We start from the raw sequence: 19,897 nt of genomic DNA, 5'->3' as shown, positions 1-19,897 counted from the left end.
CACATGCAAGTACCAATGTTAGCATCTTGTTTTCCCAGTGAAAATGCACACTTAGGCATCTTAGAAAATCTCGCTCTGTCAACACTGACCCAGCAAATGTTTGTGCACATGTGTAGGTCCATGCATAAGAGTTTGCTGGACAGCGGCATAAGGTATTGAAATGTGTCCTGCCTGCCAGGGATGCTGAGCACAAAGCTCAACGGGAGTCTGTCTGAGCGATGGGTGAACATCGAGGCATTCCTCTCTCTATGGATTTAGGTGCCTAACTTCAGGCTACTATGGGTACACACCTACATTGCACACTCCCTACAGCAGCGTGCAGAGTACAAACCCTGCATGCCCCCCTCGCATGGGGACAAATAGCTGTGTAGATGGTGAGTCACTGCTTAAGAGCGTAGAGCACAGACATGCCTGAACCTGACGGCTATGCACCCAAACAATTCTTCCCCCACCTACACAGCTGTTTTTAGCAATGTAGTGTCCTGCTGCCACCCTGCTTCCGGAGCCTTTCCTCACTGCCTCCCCCAGGCCAGAGTTTTTCACTGACTCATACCACATTGCAGTGTGGACACTGCCTGCTTTTCACTATGGCCTTGTCTACACTACCATGGTAAATTGACCTAAGTTACACTACTCCAGCTTCGTGAATAACATAGCTGGAGTCAATGTAGTTTAGGTTGACTTACTGCCGTGTCTGCACTGCCCTGCGTCGACAGGAGACGCTCTCCAATCGAGTTACATTAATCTTCTCCTTCCAGTGGAGTACTGAAGTCGACCAGAGAACAAATCTGCGGTTAATTTAGTGGGTCTTCACCTGCTAAATCGACCCCCGCTGCATCGATTGCAGCAGCGTCGATCCCTGGTAAGTGTAGACATGGCTTATTATACGTAGCTACCCACACGCAACATGTCACTTCAAGTGGTGTGAAATCTAGACAGCCTATGTGTGGTTCATCAATCCTTATTTGCTCTGTCCCATCTCTACCCTGTGGCATTGGGATTGTGGTGATAAGGATTTGGTAGGGTTATGGAGCTACATTTTCAGAAAGTGTACCCCCTCTGCAAATCAAGCCAGTCCAGGAGATTTCAAGTTTGGCACCCAAAAACTAAGGTATCCAAAGTCACTACTTGTAGTCATATTTGAAAATGTGGGCAACATTTCTATTCGCTTTAGGCCATGAAATGATGTCTGCCTGGACTCTCAAACATTATTTAAAATAAATTATATTAAACAATCAAATTAAAACACTGACAGACACACACAGGTATGATGTAGTGAAGAAGAGGGAATAACTTACCAATTTTTGCACGAAGGTTTCCTAAAACAAAACAAACCAGTGTAAGTTAGTATAGATTACTTAGGCTCTTCAGTTTCAGTAAATACATATCTAAAGAAAAGTCTTCATAGCCTCATGATATAGTTTCATTCTGTTTTATCCTATTAAATATTCTTAATGATTCCACTGTGGCTGTAAAGTGGCATAAAGAAGCTATGATACTAGAATAATAACATTTTACACACATTTTGCATTCACTTTCATCGTCAAGGCAAATCCACTCAGGTGTAAATCATGAAGAAACCTTGAACATCAAGAATGCCACATAAATCATTCTGGAGAAAGATGTGCGCGCCTCAAAGAATGAAAACAAATTAATATCTCGATAACATGACGTGCATTTAGAGCCAGATATTTAAAGATATTTAGATGCCAAACTCCCATTGATTTTCATGGGATTCAGGCACCTAAATACTTCCAAATATCTGACCCTTAGTGTTTCTTTCATAAGAACTGCATCTTGTCAGCAGTTCTCCATCTGTTTAACACCTCTTCAACTCCGAAAGCGTTCAGTTTCCCCTTCATATCTTTGCATTACACGAGTTTACTGATGCAGAAATCAGGGTTGAAGCGTGTATCTATACACAAACCCTACTTATAACGACTTATAACTTTCTCAAGTTGTCTTTTGTCATGAACTATCTCATGCTTGGTATCCGCTCCCACACAATATTGTTGTTGTAGAAAGTTCAATGAATACTTCTTCAAATATTTTGTTTTCTATTAAGATTTTTTTCACAAAAGTAGGTATTTAATCATCAAATAGCCCTTGCGTATAACACATCACACACCTGGTGTATCAGCATTACCAACGCCAAGTTTTCAAATAGCCTGACTCAGGCCTCTACTCATGGGATTAGATTAAAAAGTGAGATTTAAATAAATGTTGTGTTCTTATTTGTCTACTGGGGTTTGAGCTGCTCGTAACCACGTTCATCTGGGAGGCCGCAGAACCCCCATCACTGGAGGTTTTTAAAAACCAGTTAGACAAACAAGTCAGGGATGCTCTTATTTAGTCCTACCACAGAGTGTGGGGATGAAGTAGGTGACGTCTCAAAGTCCCTTCCAGTCTTACATTTTTATCATTCTATGGCTTTGACCTTTTCTCCTCAACCATAACTGTTGGTATCAGACATTTTTTTTTTTAAAGAAAGTTGAGATTCTCTCACAAACAAATTTTTCCAGTTGCTGCAGCTTTGAGTGGGAGAAATGAGCGAGAGACTTGCACTAAAATTGTGAGAACTGGCAACCCCGTTAGTGTGGTGTTCAGTGATCACTCAGGCCCAAATCCACAATGAGACTTATGTGCTTGAAAGCCCCTCGTCCCCCTGGCCATTTTGTGTGGCATTGGGTCTACTCTGCCATTGTACTTGCAAGAAATGGCTCAATGCAGGAGAGGGGTTCATAGAGAGACACCTCTCTCCAGCCCAAATTGAGGTGCCAAACTCAGAGATGGGGCAGGACTCAGACCACACCCCTCTCCTTGGCATCTGCCACTGGCTAGTTTAGGTGGCTCCCTGCCTGGCGTTCTGGCTTTTGTGGCTCCCATTCTTAGGTGCCTCTCTCCCCCCAGTCATTGACTAGGGAGCCTAACTCGGGGTTTGTGGATCACAGTGCTGTGCAAGTGATTTTCTGGGTGCCAGAACATTAGCCATTGTGATGCTCAGCATTTTAACACTTCAGTCTATTTGTGGATCCAGGCCTTAGTGCCTCAGCAGAGCAAGAGGGAGGCTGGGAGGAATTACAGTGTTCTCCAGTCTGTTCCTGGGGCAGCGCCCTTTGTCAGAGCAAATTACAGAGTTACAATCTGTCCTGAATTCTGTAAATCACCAGGAACACGATCTATGCAGGGCTCTATGTTAAGTAAACGGTGAAGCATCAGGTCTCATTAGAGCCAGCCAGGAACTGGGAGAGGGGTATGAAAAGGTGAACAAATGGTACTAGAGGCTCTCTTTGGAGGGGAAGGAGGAGGATTTGGGCTAACAAATGAAGATTGCTATTTGGATAACATGTCATTATTAGGGCCAGACCTCAAATAAATTAGTGGCACAATTAACTAACCAATTTCCATGCACAGCTAATGTGATCGCACATGTTTATCAGGATAACCACATGTTCATATTAAAAGCATAATGCTGCACCATGGTTATAGCCCTGATTCTGCAAAACCCTTCAGCACATGCTTAATCATGTGTGTAATCACATCCCGATTCAGCTGAGCCTGGTCCTACATCATTATTATTTTCCCCCCTCCTTTCCTCACCTGCTGCACTTTCCGTGCCGGTCTCTTTCATCCTTTCTATGCTGTTCTGTCCTAGTCATTCCTGTCTTGTCCATTTACCAGTATCTTTTCTACAGAGGAAATCTTTTTTTTCCCTCTTATCACATTGTATTCGCCTCTTTAGGCCTTTACCTCTTAATGTGAAGAGAAAAGCAGCAACGCCTAACAAAGCAAAGGAGATAACCAGGAACACGTACAGAGCCACCATCCAGGGAGACACCCTTGGAAAAAAAGGTTCTGAAAAACAAAACCCCAGAGAGATGCGGCAGTTTGGAAAATAAAATACTTGTATCTCAGAAAAATACATCCCAGCAAGATTTATGAGATAAGGGTGTAAATACTCTTGTCTGAGCAACAGAAAATACCAGAATCCGATTTTAAACATTGTTTCAGCTACATAATTTCAACAGAGTAGGGAGGGAAGAAAGTGCATCAAACAAAGGGAAGTGAGGATCCCATATTTCTAATGTGGAAACCATCTAGAAGAAAGAGTGGGGGAGGGGAATATGAAAGTGTCACAAAGCAGAAGTGAAGGGGGGCGGGATGTATTTGTCTATTTCTCAATATACTTTAGAAATAATCCCTGCTTGTGGAGAAAAAAAAATCAGCATTAACTGAAGTAATAGCTAAACTTAGACCATGTACAAGTTAGTGATCAGAGTGCAATGGTGATTGTAAGAATTTGAAACACATAACACACACACCCACACCCGTATTCGTGTAAAAAAATACTAAAGACAGCAAAGAAATTAATGGAATAGGAGCTATTTCTGTATCCATCAGCCAAACCCAGGTTCCACCTTCGAGGAGAGTATAGGAAGGGGAGCTGCAGCTCCTTTCATTTCTCCATTAAAGGATTGGTTTAATTAATACACATAGGAAGAGATCTGGTACTGGGCTTATCAAATTCACCAACCCCCCCCCCCCCAAATTTTTAAACTTAAAGTCAATGAAGTTGAGAACATTAAAGTTAACACAAATAACTAGACCTGTACAAGTGACAGACTTTTCAGTTTGCTCTCAGTTCTGGGGGAAAAAAATCATTTTGGGCCAATCTGAAAACGATTTACAGAAATTCTGATGAACCAAAAAGTAAAAACTCATTTTAATTTTGAACGTTTTTCTTTAAATTTTTGCCCTTTTGAAGAATAAAATTGGAGGCAATTTGAAAAGGAAAGTCATTTCAACTTGAAAAATCAAAATGTTTCAAAAATGTCAAAACAACATCTTGTCTTTTGGGGGGTGTTTTGTCGATGAACAGTTGAGTGAAGCTGACATGATTTTTTTTTTTTTTGAATCTGCATTTTTGCTTGGAAAAAAAGTTTTGGACAAAAAATGCACCCCAGCTCTATAGGTAACTTCAAAAAGTGTATTAAAGTTCGGTTCAGCTTTTCACTTCGGGCTTGGTCCTGCCAGGTATTAAGCAGTGCGGCACTGAATAGCATGTAAGTGTAACCCCATTGACTTCCTGGACCCAGTCAACCTCTTTGGTTTGTATAAAGGATCCAACCTTAATTACAGTCTTAGCAACGTGAGCAAATGTTGAGGGTTGGAATACGTGCCCAGGTTCGGTGTGCAGTGTGTTACCTGTTTGCAGGGTGAGCATGTAGCTGTGAACAGGAATTTGCATTATAACAGGGGGGAGATCCATGTGGTGTGCCCAGTGTGTTTCCTTATCTGTTGCAGGCAGAAATTCCTTGCAATGTCTGTCACTGTCAATAGAGTTATGATCCACAGACATAACTTGTGTTTCTTTTTGTCCCTTCTGCCCTCTGTGTATGGGCTGGAGACCTACTTCACTGGCAGTCACTCTACCAACGTAGGTCAGAGTTCCTCACCATCCAGACACAGACAACGTATGGATATGTGACCAATCCACTCTGCACTAGCTGCAGAGGCTGCAGATTTCTGTGCATCTCATTCAGCGAACAAGATGCAATGGTTGGAAGTTGAAAGTAGACAAATTCAGACTAGAAATGAGGCCCACATTTTTAACAGCAGGGATTATTAACCATTGGCACAATTTACCAAGGGTGCGGGGTGGATTCTGTATCACTGGAAATCAAGATTGGATGGCTTCCCCCCAACCCCCCTACAAGATATGCTCTAGTTCCAACAGGAATTAAGTCAGGGAAATCCTGTGGCCTGTGTTCCGCGGGAGTCAGACTCGATCAGGGGTTCTCAGACTTTTGTACTGGTGACGCCTTTCACATAGCAAAGCCTCTGAGTGCGACCCCCCTTATACATTAAAAACACTTTTTAATATATTTAACACCATTGTAAATGCTGGAGGCACAGCGGGCTTTGGGGTGGAGGCTGACAGCTCGCGACCCCCCATGCAATAACCTTTCCACCCCCGAGGGGTCTCAACCCCCAGCTTGAGAACCCCTGGACTAGATGATCACAGAACTTGGCAATGGGTAGACTGCTAGCGTGCTGAGACGACACCCTAACATGGTCTCATTGTTTATTCATACTCCCATGCCTGTCTATAGCCATCTGTTGTCTAAGCAGAGGCCCATTAAGATTTACTGGAGCCCTGGGCACAAAGAACATTTGAATCCCCTATGCCCACAGGGCCCAGGGGCACCAGAACTGGGGGACCCAGTGGGGCTATGGCCCCTACTTGTTAACATGGGCTTAGTGGCCTCAGGCAGGCATGGAGTAGCAGAGGCGGGGGCTATGCTTCATGGTGGGGGAGATGATCCCATGCTGTGAAGCGCAGCCCCTTCTAGCTGTACCAGCCTCTTCCCGGAGAGGGGGCTGAGGCGAGCCTTAGCACTTCATTGTCATGGGGCCCTGCCCCCTGCTCCTCCTGTTCCCCCGAGGCCCTCCCCCATGGCGAGGCTGGAAGCCAGAGCCGGGCATGGTAAGAGCCACCCAGGGAGCCCAGGCCACTGTGAGCAGCCCCACCACCTGCCCTGGGGGGCAGGGACACAGGCCAGGAGCTGCTCTCAGGCACCCCAGCCCCCCTCCCAGGGCAGGTGGAGGGTCCAGGGCTACTCATAGTGGCCCGGGCTCCCCAGGCAGTCCTCACCATGGCCTGGCTACAGCTTCCAGCCGGGCCAGGGGGCAGAGCCCCAGGGAGAAGAGCAGGAGCAGTGGCAGGCTGCTGGGGGGAAGACGGGGAGCAGGAGTTACACTGTTCTGGCCCTCGAGCCCCCCCCCCACACACACACACACACAGATTCTGGCACTCCTGTGAGGGCCCCAAATTGGCCAGGGCCCATGGGCCTGTGTGTTAATCCACCACTGGCTGTAAGGCCCCTGGGGCAGGGACTTTCTTTTTGTTCTGTGTTTGTACAGCATCTGCACATGACGAGGGCTCCCTGGTGCTATAGTTGTGATAATCATCATCATCATCATCTCTGAATCTGTAAAACCAGCTGTGACACAGAAATCCTTCGCTTCTCTGGGTCAGCAACTGCTGACAGTCCTGAAAAAAAAAAACCCAGGAGGACTTGTGGCAGCTCAGAGACTCACCAATTCATTAGAGCGTAAGCTTTCGTGGGCCACAGCATTGAATGCACTCGCTGAAGCGGGCTGTAGCCCATGATGATGAAGTGGGCTGTAGCCCACGAAAGCTTACGCTCTAATAAATTTGTGAGTCTCTGAGGTGCCTCAGGTACCCCTGGTGGTTTGTCTTTTTTGCGGATACAGACTAACACGGCTGCTACTCTGAAACCTGACAGTCCTGAGAAACTCACTACACCCCACACAGCACTTTCACGGTATTTATCCGTCAAGAAAATGACGTAAGGGGCTGTCATGAATACAGGGGGAAAGGAGGTAACCTTTATGTATGCCAGCCCAGTCAGTTAGCTATAAAATCCTTCTTAGTAGCTGGTTTCTACTTGCTTTCCCTGTGAAGGGTTAAAAGGTCTCAATGCTATGCAAAGGTAAACTTACAGTGGGCTGGCACCTGAGCGGGGGAACCAACAGGGAGGCTGAACCCTTTCAAATTGGGGAAATCTGCTGGGTGCAGGGTCTTTGTTCTCTGGGCGGCGGAGAGAAACCAGACAGAAAATATGCCGTCAGAACCTCGGGCCAGGTACGAGAAATCCTCAGCATCAGACTGAGACACACCTCATTGGAACCCCAGACATGTCAGTAGATTAGAGAATGTTAGAAATTGTGGTTACGGATCTTTTTGTTTGTTTTGGCTTGTGGGTTCCCCTGTGCTAACCCCCGGTGTGTTTGTTTGGTTTGCTTGTAACCTTTAAGCTGGACCCCAAGAAAGTTATTTTTGGTGTTTAATCCCTAACAGCCTGAGTTTTCAGATGTGGTTCTCTATTTTGTTCTTATAATAAAATTTACCTTTTTTAAAAAAAGAACACTTTGATTCCAAAGTCCTTAGACAAAGGGTTTGTCTGTGCTCACATTGCTAAGGCAGCTGGTTGGTATTTTATTCTCAAGCCTCCCCAGGAAAGGAGGTGAAAGGACTTGGGGGGATATTTGGGGGGATAGGGATTCCAAGTGACCCTTCCCTGAATATTTGGTGTAAATCACTTGGTGGTGGAAGCAATACCTGTCCAAGGCAGAGGACTCTGTGCCTTGGAGGAGTTTAAACCTAAGCTGGTAAAATATAAGCTTAGGGGGTCATTCATGTGGGCCCCCACCTTCTGCACTTGAAGTGCCAGAGTGGGGAATTTTAGCCTTGACAGGGACCTAATAAAAGATTTTGTCATACTGCTCTTCCTAATCAGTGTGAGATGTATGTACAGATGATACTTAAGAAGGTGTGTGTATGTACTGAAAATATGATTTAGAAACTGTGTCCCAGGCAGAGCAGACAGACAGGTTTCTTCCAGACAGGAGATAAGATGTAAATTCAGCATTATAAGTCATGGGAGCCTTAGCTGAATACAGGGAAACAAGAATATTTAAAGAAACCTTGCAGCCTGCACCCAGGAACCAGGGGAGTCATACAGACTCTGAGGACAAAAATGATAGATTCTGGGGTCTAAGAGGAAGACAAGTAAGCCATTTTGTTATTCCTCACAGCACTTTTTGCATCCATGAATGGTGGGTCCTAGCCATGTGGGTTGGTGATGCTGGAAAAGACTGTTTTAGGTGAGAAACTACTTTAGACAAGGATTTTAGTCTCTTGAAGTTAAGTTTAGCCTCTAATAAGCATGTTATACTTTTGTTTTATGTGTAACCATGTCTGTTTACATTATCTTTACTCAGTATCTCTTAAAACTTAATCTTCAGCAAACTTATAATTGTTTTCACTATAATTATACCTCAGAGGAAGTGGGCTGTAGCTCACGAAAGCTTATGTTCAAATAAATGTGTTAGTCTCTAAGGTGCCACAAGTCCTCCTTTTCTTTTTGTTGTTATAAAGGACCTGATCCTGAGTTGTATACCAATCAAGCTGTGTGTATACTGTTCCCCTGGGAATAGCGAACCTGGTAGTTACTGGGAGTGTCCAGTGGACGGGCTGGACATTACAGAGGGATGCTTCAGAGAAGCTCGGGGCCTTGGATGCCCCTAGTGTTAACCTGCAAGGTAAAGTCCGGGCTGGCAGAGCCCTGAGCAGATTGTTTGGGGGGTGACAGGCTGGTGGTGCCAGGGAGCTGACACCCAGCTTAGCACTCTCTCACTGAGACAGGCGGTAACATGGTGACTCACAGCCTTGGGTACCCCCAAGAAAGTGTCACATTACTAATTCACCCCAGGAATTCAAGAGAAGACGAAGTGTCTGACATTTAACATTTGCAAAGTCATTAACATGAGATGAAAAGGAAGAGCACTCATGAGACCTTTAACAGTAGCTGTCTTTGGTGCAAATACGTTCATATTATTTATCAGTCGTAATTTATTTAACCAATTTTTATTTTATGTACTTATTAATTATTGGTGACTGCCAGGTGTTGTTTGGATAGTAACTGACCTGCTATATAAACTGTCGACTCCTTTTCTTGGTTGAGGAGGGCGTTCCTGATATGACAGGACAGGCTCTGGTTAGAAGTCTCTGTTATAATGATAGAACTCTGTGTCTCAAACAGGCCGTTAGCCCCTCGGGGTTTTGTTTCTGACAGTGATGTTAAAGCCTGTCCACTGGGATCTCTCCACTGCACCTCGGGCTCTGGGTACCACCCAGCTGATCGACACACCATTTGAATCCCTCCATCCTGGTAACCCTCAACAGAGATGAGAGGAGCAGAGCCCAGACCTGAAGGAAAGTGGGATAAACTGCTTTAGTTCTCAATGCTAACTTATATGAATATTCAGTATAAAATATAAATACTTAAATCTCTAATAAAAGGAATGAATGGGTTTCCCCTCTGAATTCCTAGGACTCATCATCCAGGAAACCATGGCCCAGCAAAAAACTTAACCACATTCTTAATTTTCTTTTCAAACATATCTTCCAGTGAGATGCCCCTCATTCCCTCATCACCTTCAGTTTGATCATAAGCCCCATGAAGTTTGAGTTCTGTGTAATTCAGGGGCCACCTCTCTGCTCGTGCTTCTTATCACACTTCAGATCTCTTGCACTTCAGTTCTGATGTTTTTGCCTGGGTGGTTGAGGAAGGATGTTCTCTGAGAAGGACTCTAAAGTAAGGAACTAACTTAAGAGCTAGTTGAAGTATTTGGTTTGAAACTTTTTCTGGGGAGGGTGTGGGAGGTCAGTGAAAACTGGAAAACTCTGAAGGGATAATTTCAATTAAAATTTGTGTAGAAATGTTTCTGGGAGCAAAATCTCATTTCTTAGCCAGCTCTAACTCCCCCCATTTCCTTGGCCTTGCAGACCCTGAATTTGATAAATTTTGGAGTGTGTTGCAAAGCCCATCTCGTCTCTCAATATGGTTTTTTTATGGGATGTGTTGAATGAGGCTGGGTGGCAGGAAGTGGGAGGGGTTCAATTCATTGTGCTGGGAAAATTTTCTGTGGACAATAACTCGACTTGACGATCAAAAAGAGTTTAGGCATCTGCTGACTATTGTCACACACCCCCACCCCCACCCACCCACCCACACACCCCCCACACACCCCCACCCACACACTCCACACCCCTATCCCCCCACGTCCCCCCACACCCCCACACCCCCTCCACACCCCACACCCCCACAGATCCACACCCCCCCCCCCTCACACACACACACACACCCTCACACACACCGCCCAGTGCAAAAAAATACTGAGACCAACGGCAGGTTTCTCATGTTTTGACCCGTGGCCACCTGGGAAGTTGTAGCCTGTTAGCTGTAAAGAGGTCTGGGGTGAGGAGGGGGTGGGGACAACCTGAAATGCAGAGAGACACGTGGTGAAGATGTCAGACAATTTTTCAGGGCTGCTGGAAGCCTACACGACAGTGTCGTGATAATACACAAGTGAGGGTTGGAAATGTTGTGTCACAAGGAAACACCAGCCCAAGGTACTGACCTGCTACTTTCAGTTCCAACAGGGATTCTTCATGAAAAACACTTGATCGAAAAAAGCACCTGTACTGTCCTTCGTCAGAGGGTCTGACGTGGCGTATTCGCAAGGCAACGCTTCCATTCGCAATGTCGCCTCTCAGAAATTCCGTCCTTCCCTGGTATTCCGGCAGCTGCCTTTCGTTCTGAGTGTCCCCGTCGCGATAAAGGTGCACGAGTGCGTAGAACTGGGACCGGTACCACCTCACCTCCATGCTCTCAGCACTTACCCTGGGGCTGAGGTGACAGGGTAACACAATGTCCTCACCTGCAGTGGCCATGACAGGGTGATCAGGTCCAATCACTTTAAATTGAGCTGTGAAATGTAGCAAAGAGACAAAGAAAACAAATATGAAAACAATGAACTTTTGATGAAAATGTAATCATTACAAGCGCTGTGTTATATTTCATTACGGCTGGTCTAACACTACTCACCCCAGCTATGATGAGGAAATAATACATTGTTTTGCTAACATTAAAATAAATTCTTACAAGTATTGCAGCCCTGGACAATCCAGGACCCCATATTTGGAGCAGGGACATGAAATCTGGCAGGCAGACAGCTCTGGGAATCAGGGAGGTGACTCTTGTTGTCCCTATGAAAATCCACCCATATTTGGCCAAGTTATAATGCTCTGAAAACCAGCATTTGTGCATGTGCCATCGAGAAGATTTGTTTATTTCTCATTTGGGTCCCTATGGGGGGGAGGTTGACTGTTACGATCTCCAAAAGTTCCGTCTTCTTTGAGCGTGCTCCAACCTCACTGTCTTTTCACTGCACGGACTGTGCTCTGACATTAAGGCCCTTCCGTCTACACTGAAAGTGATCCCAGGCTCCACTGTGTGGTGTTGGACATGACTGCATCAAGGGGTCTGAATTCCAGCATTTCCTAACCTTTGAGTGCTTGACTTTACAACCTTAACCTTCCTGTCGTGTAATTTTGTGCATGCAATAGTAGGGGGAGCTGGCAGTGACTGCTCTGTGGTGGCTGCTTTTAACACTCTTTGCTCTTCATTTTCTGGGTGTGAAACCTCAGAAGCGCTGAGCACTCACAGCTGCAAGGGAGGTCAGTGGAAAGTATCTACGGTTCCATTACAGTAGTAAGGAGTGTGAGGCATTAAAAGATGCTGAGTTTCTATCCTGTCTCAGATCCAACCGTGACGCGAACAGGCTCGGGAGGTATATTACTGCGTAAAACACAAGCCCACTGACAAGTGAATTAGTTTAAATACACAGTGGCAATGTTTATTGGATAACAAAGTTACATGGTGACTGAGGAAAAGAGCAAACGTTTTTGCCCGCGAACAATTCAAATGATACAGCTTCTTAGGCGACAAGGAAAGGCCGGGGGTACAGACCTAGAAGTAATGGATGTACTTTTAAATGATAGGAAAATTACATACATACACAGCCGAGCCAACTGACCAGCAGGACGGACACCAATTGCATGGTAGGCATAAGGCGAGCTACAATAAACACGACACGACACGGGCCGGTGCTAACGGGAGGATTCTCTCAGCTGAGGGATGATCAGTCTCCTTGGCGGACACACGGGAACCCCCGCCCCCCGCGCTTGTTGGCTGCTGTATTTTATGGAGCTTTGTTGGGGTCGTGTCGCTTTGCTATAGGTCGTTTAGCTTTTCCGCCTTCCGGATTATGGGTTGGCGCCCTTTACGTCAGCGGGTTTGTGCACGGCACCCTTTGGTGTACGTGACAAGAACCTGCCGTAAGCGGGAGGCTTTTTGTTGTTTCCTGTGGTCGGTCGACAATTGGCCAGCCCGGTGTTTTTTTTTTTTACTTTGGGTTGCGACAAGATCCTGAGTCACTGTGGGGTGTTGCACTTTACTTTTCAGTTCCCCATCTGAACAATACTTACCCAACTACTTCTCTTGAGTGTTACAGAGATTAATTAGCTGTCCAAAGAGTGCTCCGAACATATAAAAATGTGACCTACCCTGAAATAAATGACACCTCAGATGTCTCACATTGGGGCCTACATTTAATGGTGACCTTTGCAAATTTTGTCCTTAATCACGCCGTGCCTCAGTTTCCCACCGCTAAACTAGTAATAAATGATAACACCGAACACCCCTGTTTATTCAAGTGGCCCGAGGGCCGCCTGAAGCTTTTGAATAACCAGGTGTTCGGATAAAGGGAAGTGCTGTTTTGAACTGTGCTGTTGGGCTCGCTGATGAGAGAGGAGACCTGACTAGAGATGCCACTGCAGATACAAGGAGTTGCCCGGACGGCGCTTTGATCTGGTCCAGTGTTGCAGCCACGGAACCACAATGTGAGAGGATACGCTGTTGCACTCATGTGGCACGAATGAGACTCCCTGCTGTAAATGGCTCTCCTTGTTATCTGAACCCCCAGTGTTTACGGGGTGTGGGGACACACTGTGGATTTTCAGATAAAGGGAATTCGGATAATGGGCAGTGTCCTCTACTCTGCTATCTCACACCAGAAATGAGAAGATCAAACATTCATGTTTGTGAGGCACTCAAGATACTTCAGTGATGAATGCCCTAGAAAAGCCCACAAGGTCATTCATTCCTCATTCAGCGCAATGAGGCATAGCTCCCACATTCCCTGAGCACCATCCATCCTGTGGCCTGAATACATGAGGAAGGAGACTGATGGGAAATTAACACGTGACGTTGTATATACAAGGAAGCTGAATTAATGTTGCACCTGCAATCATAAATCTGGCATTTCCTAACTTTTGAGTGGTAGACTTTGCACCCTAAATATATATTACACCCCCAAACAAAACAAAACAAACCCCCTCCTTTAACAGAACAGTAACATTGCAACCCCATGACAGAGCTCTCCACTTTTCCCCAGGCGTATCCATCTGCGGATGTATACGGGCCCTGATACCACAGCGTCTGCGCACTTTCAGCTGCTCATTCATGTGGGGTAACATGCTCCGTTTCACCATAATGCTGGCAGTCATGGTATCCCTACATGCTGAACCTGTCTTTCCTTCCTCCTTGCCCCTGCCCAAAATCCCATCAGTCAATGTCTTATTTCAGGCATCCCCCTTAGGAATAGAGAAAATGTCGGCATTATTCCAGCCTGCTTTAAAAGCTTGACAAACTCATATCTTTTGTACAGAAATTTGGTAAATCAGGAACAGAGCTGTCAGGATTTGTGGGGTGGGGAAGGAGTAACTATTTGTGTAACATTGTTTAACACGCTTGCTGAGAAACCTCAATGCCAGAGGCATGTAGACAGGCTCCAGTGCCTTTAGCTAATGGTTCCAAGGCCATATTGAATAGAAGAAGTGGATGCTTAACACACGCCTCGATTCAGAGCGAATGCCTCGGAGATAAGCCTATTGGTAACACTCAGGGCTATAGATTAGGGGATATGTATATCCAGATAATCACCCTGTTTGCTACGGCATCCCAGGGGAAAGGGACAGCCCCCAGAAAGTGGGACACCCCCCCCCAAAGCATAAAGACACCTACCCTCCAGACATGCACAAAATGAATGCGGCTCCCTTTTGGCAGCACAATATTAGAGAAAGAGGCAAAGGTTGCTAGAGGGTGCTAGGACACCAGAGAGACAGAGGGAGGAAACTGAAACAATGAGGTATTTCCTTGATGTTTACTTATTTTTTCCCTGACCCACCGCTCCAGCTGCACCAGGCCGTGGTTCGGTCTGTCCACCTTAGATGTCTAAGACCGGTGCAGAATGGGCAGAGCACTCGTTCATCTCACCAGGAAACTTTCACCTCTCAGCTCTGTGATCTGCTCAGGCATCCAGTGCAATTCAAGGTGGTTTTGATCTAAGTCCTGTGGAATCCAGGGCTTGACTACATAAGAGATTGTGTTGCCTCGCTACGTCATACCATGGCAGATCATATCAGCTGGGCTGCTTGAGGTAACCGCTCTCTGGTTTAAATGGAGTGCCAGGGAACTTTCAGTGAAAGGTCCTTGATGCTTCAGATTTCTTTGCTCCTTGGTCTGGCTGACTCCCGATCCGTTGATCTTTAGTCCAGGCTGCCAGCCCAGACCTAACTATTCCCCTTGATTTTGGGAAAGGACAAATTGAATCAAGAATGACTGCGTTTAGATGGAGTGGGAAGATTTCTTTTCCAGATATTAGAGCAGTTTGTGGTTATAGTTTGTGTTTGGTTATGTATAAATGTCATTGTACATGTTCCTAAAGGTTGGAATTGACACATATCCATATGCTAAAGAGATTATATCTAATCTAATCATCTATCGATCTACCACGAGAGCAGAAAGCACACTGAAGCCATGGGAATTTCTTACCTGAGTCCACTTTGTGACCGGACAGAATAATGAAGAACATGATGTAGCCAGGCAGAGAGGAGCTCATTACAGGGCCATGAGGGAAGGAGGAAACCTTCATTTTCCTTATAACTATATCAGGACAGCAAGAGAGAAAAATGAGCATAATGCAGAGATTGTGACAAGAGAAAAACTGGAGGCTGGAGTATGAAGAATAGATGAATACTTTTTGCAAAAATTCTGTATTTTTTCATGATCTTTTGCTATTGTTTGACCAGCTTATAAGAGATCATCATTTTTTTCAATTAAATCTCAGCAAAAAGTGTATTGACCAACTCTAAAAGGAGATGGCCTCTGAAAGAGTACAAAGGTAAGTAACTGTTTTGATCATCACTGTAAGATTTTACAAAAAAGCTGAAATCGTATTGCCTCGCCTCTTCTTTAAAGCTGTGTAAATAACGGAGTTTGGTGGCAGTCCCAATAATAATAATAGGAATATTTATTTTATTTTTTTAAAGTTAAAATATTCAGCTTGACCCAAAAATCTTTTTTTTTCTTTTTTTTACAAATTTCAGCAAATCAAGAAGTAAATAGGTATAACATTTCACATTTCATTTGATCCAGAATCATATAATAGAATCATAGAAATGTAGGACTCGATGGGCCCCCAGAAAGCCATGAGTCCATCTTCCCAGGCTGAGACAGGATTAAGTATACTTGAAACGAAACATTTAATTTCCTTTGTTATTTTAAAGCCTTTTAATTTAAAAAATAAAATAAAATTGAAGTAAAATTCTAAATGAAAAGTCATTTCAAATAAAAAATCAAAGCACTGAATTTCAAAAATCCTGAAATGAAACTTTTAATTTTTTCTGATTTTTTAATTTTGTTTTTCTTTTTACCAAACAATTCAGTGAAATCAACACAAGGTAACTCTGAGCACTTCCCATCGAGTCTCCCATCACCAGCCAGTCGCAAATCAGCTACATGCCATTGTGGGCAGTCTCATCATACCATCCTCTCCATAAACTTAGCAAGCTCAGTCTTGGCGTCCATTAGGTTTTTTGCCCTCACTACTCCCCTTGGAAGGCTGTTCCAAATTCACTCCTCTGATGGTTAGAAATGTTCCTCTTATTATAAACCTAAACTTGCTGATGGTCAATTTATATCCATTTGTTCTTGTGTCCATACTGGTGCTTAACTTAAATGACTCCTCTCCCTCCCTGGTTTTTATCCCTCTGCTGTAGTTATAGAGAGTAATCATATGTTCCTTCAGCCTTCTTTTAGTTAGTTAGGCTCAACAAGCCAAGCTCTTTGAGTCTCCTCTCATAAGGCAGGTTTTCCATTCCTCGGATCATCCTAGTAGCCCTTCTCTGTACCGGTTCCAGTTTGAATTCATCCTTCTTAAACATGGGAGACCAGAACTGCACACAGTATTCCAGGGGAGGTCTCACCAGGGCCTTGTATAACGGTACTAAAACCTCTTTATCCCTACTGGAAATACCTCTCCTGATGTATCCCAAGACCGCATTAGCCTTTTCCACAGCCATATCACTTTGACGGTTCATAGTCATCCTGTGATCAATCAATACACCCAGGTCTTTCTCCTCCACCGTCACTTCCAACTGCTATGTCCCCAGCTTATAGGAAAAAATTCTTGTTGTTAGTCCCTAAATGCATGACCTTTCACTTTGCACTATTAAATATCATTCCATTTCTATTATTTCAGTTTACAAGGTCGTCCAGATCATCTTAATTATATTCTGGTCCTCTTCCATATTGGCAATGCCTCCCAACTTCTTTGTATCATTGGCAAATTTTATTAGCACATTCCCACTTTTTGTGCCAAGGTCATTAATGAAAATGTTAAAAAAGTTTGGTCCCAATACTGATCCCTGAGGAACTCCATGAGGAACCTCCCTCTAGCCTGACAGTTCACCTTTCAGTGTCCCCTGTTATAGTCTCCCCTTTTACCAGTTCCCTTATCTTCCCTGGCTTCCAGATATTGGAGAACTGGACGTGTTTTTCCTGACATCGCTTGTCTGTTTTGTAGTTTGTTAAACATACAAGACTGACAATTCATGAGCCAGTGTTTGGAATGTGTAAAAATATTTGCAAGTCAGGACCGGCTCTCGGCACCGGCAAAGCAGGCACGTGTGGGGGGCGGCGCAATTCCAGGGGCGGCGTTCCAGCCACCCCCCTTTTTATTTATTTTTTTTTTGCTTGGGGCGGCAAAAAACCTAGCGCCGGCCCTGGTGGGAGTGTCTCCTCTAGGGACATTAGCACCTTTCAGGACCTTCTCCCCAATAGGCAAGGCTGTGCTAAATCCACATCTTCCTATTTGCTTCGCAATTTACATCTTCACAGGGCTGAAAAAATCAATCGCTACCATTCCCTGTTGCAGCAGGTGAGCGAATGTTAATAACCCACTTTTGGCAGGCACAGAAACTGAGACACAAAGAACTTGTCCCTTCACTCACTCAAGACCGTGGTGAAACCTCCATTGACATCAATGCAGGCAAGGTCAGGCCCAGGAGTGGGGGCAGGGAGGAGAGTTATTTCTCCAAGATTTTTTTTTTTTAATATTTATTATTATACAGAAATTTATTTCACCATGTGACTCTCCACCCATCAGACTATGCAGCTAAAGAGCAGGACTTTGGGGAGGGGGAATCCTCCCCCATCATGGGGCTGGGTCCTAGGAATCCAGCACGGCCTGACTCTCACAGCCAGTTCGCCAGCCTAATTGGGACCAAGGCGCACCCTGTGGTGAAGAGATCCCTCTTTCCTTTCGCCATGCACCCCATGGGGTGCTGAAGTGATGTTGCTCAGGGCTCTGTGCTGACCCTTTACATCACAGGTAGCTTTCTCACATAGGAAGGATGCTGCTTCGCCCTGGTGACAATCCCCGGATCACACCTGAATTGTAAAGAGACAGGACCACCATTCGCTACAGTGGCAAAGCTGAAGCTAATTGTCAGATATTCCTGGCCCCTTGTGCCTGTCCTTAGAGCTGGACCATGCTGCGGCCTGAATGACAGCAATAAACAAATGTAAATACAGCTAAGAGGAGGTGTGTTTGTGTTTCACCTACCTGCTTAAACTGGCAGAAACTGCTCAGCAGAGTCAGTCTGTGGGGACTTCCCAGCTTCTCCTTCCTCAGAGTCAAGCCAGAAGGGCTTTTTTGTTTGTTTTTTGCTTTTTTTCCATTACATATTTCCAGTTTTGTTTCAGGGCATTAAAGTTTTCCCCCAGCTCCTTGATGTTCCTCAGATCTTACAGACTTTAATTTTGAATGATTTTTAATCAGCATTTCATACGCCCCTCTCTGCTGCAGTGAGAGGGAGAATGTGAAAGTGGAAGAGGACAGGAGGAATTCAAAAAAGTCACATGGTTTTGTGATATTTAAAAAAAATACCAACCCAGCTCTTTTTAAAGAAACACACACAATTGTGACAATCCACTTGGGGTCTCAGTCCCTGTTCTTGGCTTGGCTTCTGTGATGCTGGAAGACCAGCTGCCAACTCATTCCAAAGCCCCAGGCCAGTTCACTTGTGCATTAGTATAGATCAAAGTGGTTGTAAATTTATTTGGTGTTTAAACTTCATGAAAACTGTGGGATGTTACGTGCATTGTTTTCACTTATCTGTATCCTGATAGACTGTAATAGAAAACATTTACATTGTATATACCCCTGTAACTAAATAACCCATCAAATGAGAAAGAAATAATCATGCAATGCAAATGAAGCACTTTAGCAGGAAAGTGCTAATTCATGCACATTTGAAGGCAAGCGGTAATTGTGTGCGATGATCAGAGATCAAAGACTCAAAATGGGCTTCTCTCTCTCCACCAGTCAAAGAAAAAGCCCACCTGGTGGTGACACTGTCAGCTTGTTTCCTGTGAAAGGAAGCTATAAGTATGTGTAACCCTTCTGCCAGGTGGATTTGGCAGCAACCAGGGCCAGGTTCAATATCTAGAGGTTCCTTTTCAACAGTACAACACAAAACCGTCTCAAGCCCACACCCAATAACCTGGAAAAATTGCACACCACTCCTGGGTGCCTCTTAGAGGCAATACTTCCCCACTCGCAAACACAGAGTCTGAATGTAATAAAGAAACTTTTAATGAAAGGAGGGAAGTCACCCAACATTAATTAGGGAAAATGCTGCAAGCAGGATTCATCATAAACATAAACCTGTGAGCAGGACGCCCACCCCCACTGAATGGGGCAGTGTCTTTTGCCTCATGTTCTTCAAACAAAAGTTCCTTTACTGTGCCCCCCCCCCGGCTCCCTCACCACACCCCACTCCACTCACAGTGGTTGTCCTTCATCAGTAGGATCCAAGGTTCAGAGGTGCATCTGTGTGAGTTCACCTCTCACCCAGGGAAGAAAGCACATAGCTTTCTTTGCCATCTGAGCACTTGCTCTGACTGACCGTGTCAGGGTTCCCTCCCCACTCTGAACTCTAGGGTACAGATGTGGGGGCCCGCATGAAAGACCCCCTAAGCTTATTTTTACCAGCTTAGGTTAAAACTTCCCCAAGGCACAAATTCTTTGCCCTTGGAGGGTACGCTGCCACCACCAAGCG

The 19,897-nt window shown here is 44.9% G+C and overlaps 1 protein-coding gene across 2 annotated transcripts in view; it reads right to left on the bottom strand.

The window, feature by feature from the left end:
• LOC144271989 (butyrophilin subfamily 1 member A1-like) overlaps window positions 1-18,636 on the bottom strand; it is a 42,313-nt gene extending 23,677 nt beyond the window's left edge. Inside the window, exons 1-7 of one of the 2 annotated variants that reach the window (XM_077829726.1) lie at window positions 18,400-18,636; window positions 16,810-16,945; window positions 15,327-15,437; window positions 11,011-11,358; window positions 9,515-9,796; window positions 3,751-3,855; window positions 1,299-1,319 (exon numbers count right to left, since the gene is read on the bottom strand). In XM_077829726.1, coding sequence (XP_077685852.1) covers window positions 1,299-1,319; window positions 3,751-3,855; window positions 9,515-9,796; window positions 11,011-11,358; window positions 15,327-15,437; window positions 16,810-16,879 — 937 coding nt within the window. In that variant the 5' untranslated portion in view covers window positions 16,880-16,945; window positions 18,400-18,636. The remainder of the gene's footprint in view (window positions 1-1,298; window positions 1,320-3,750; window positions 3,856-9,514; window positions 9,797-11,010; window positions 11,359-15,326; window positions 15,438-16,809; window positions 16,946-18,399) is intronic. The other variant, XM_077829727.1, reaches the window with a different exon arrangement.
• Window positions 18,637-19,897: the final 1,261 nt, after the last annotated feature.

The sequence above is a fragment of the Eretmochelys imbricata genome, chromosome 11 (genome assembly GCF_965152235.1).
Source record: "Eretmochelys imbricata isolate rEreImb1 chromosome 11, rEreImb1.hap1, whole genome shotgun sequence".
Taxonomy (NCBI): Eukaryota; Metazoa; Chordata; order Testudines; family Cheloniidae; genus Eretmochelys; species Eretmochelys imbricata.
This window is presented reverse-complemented; position numbering and strand designations above follow the sequence as displayed.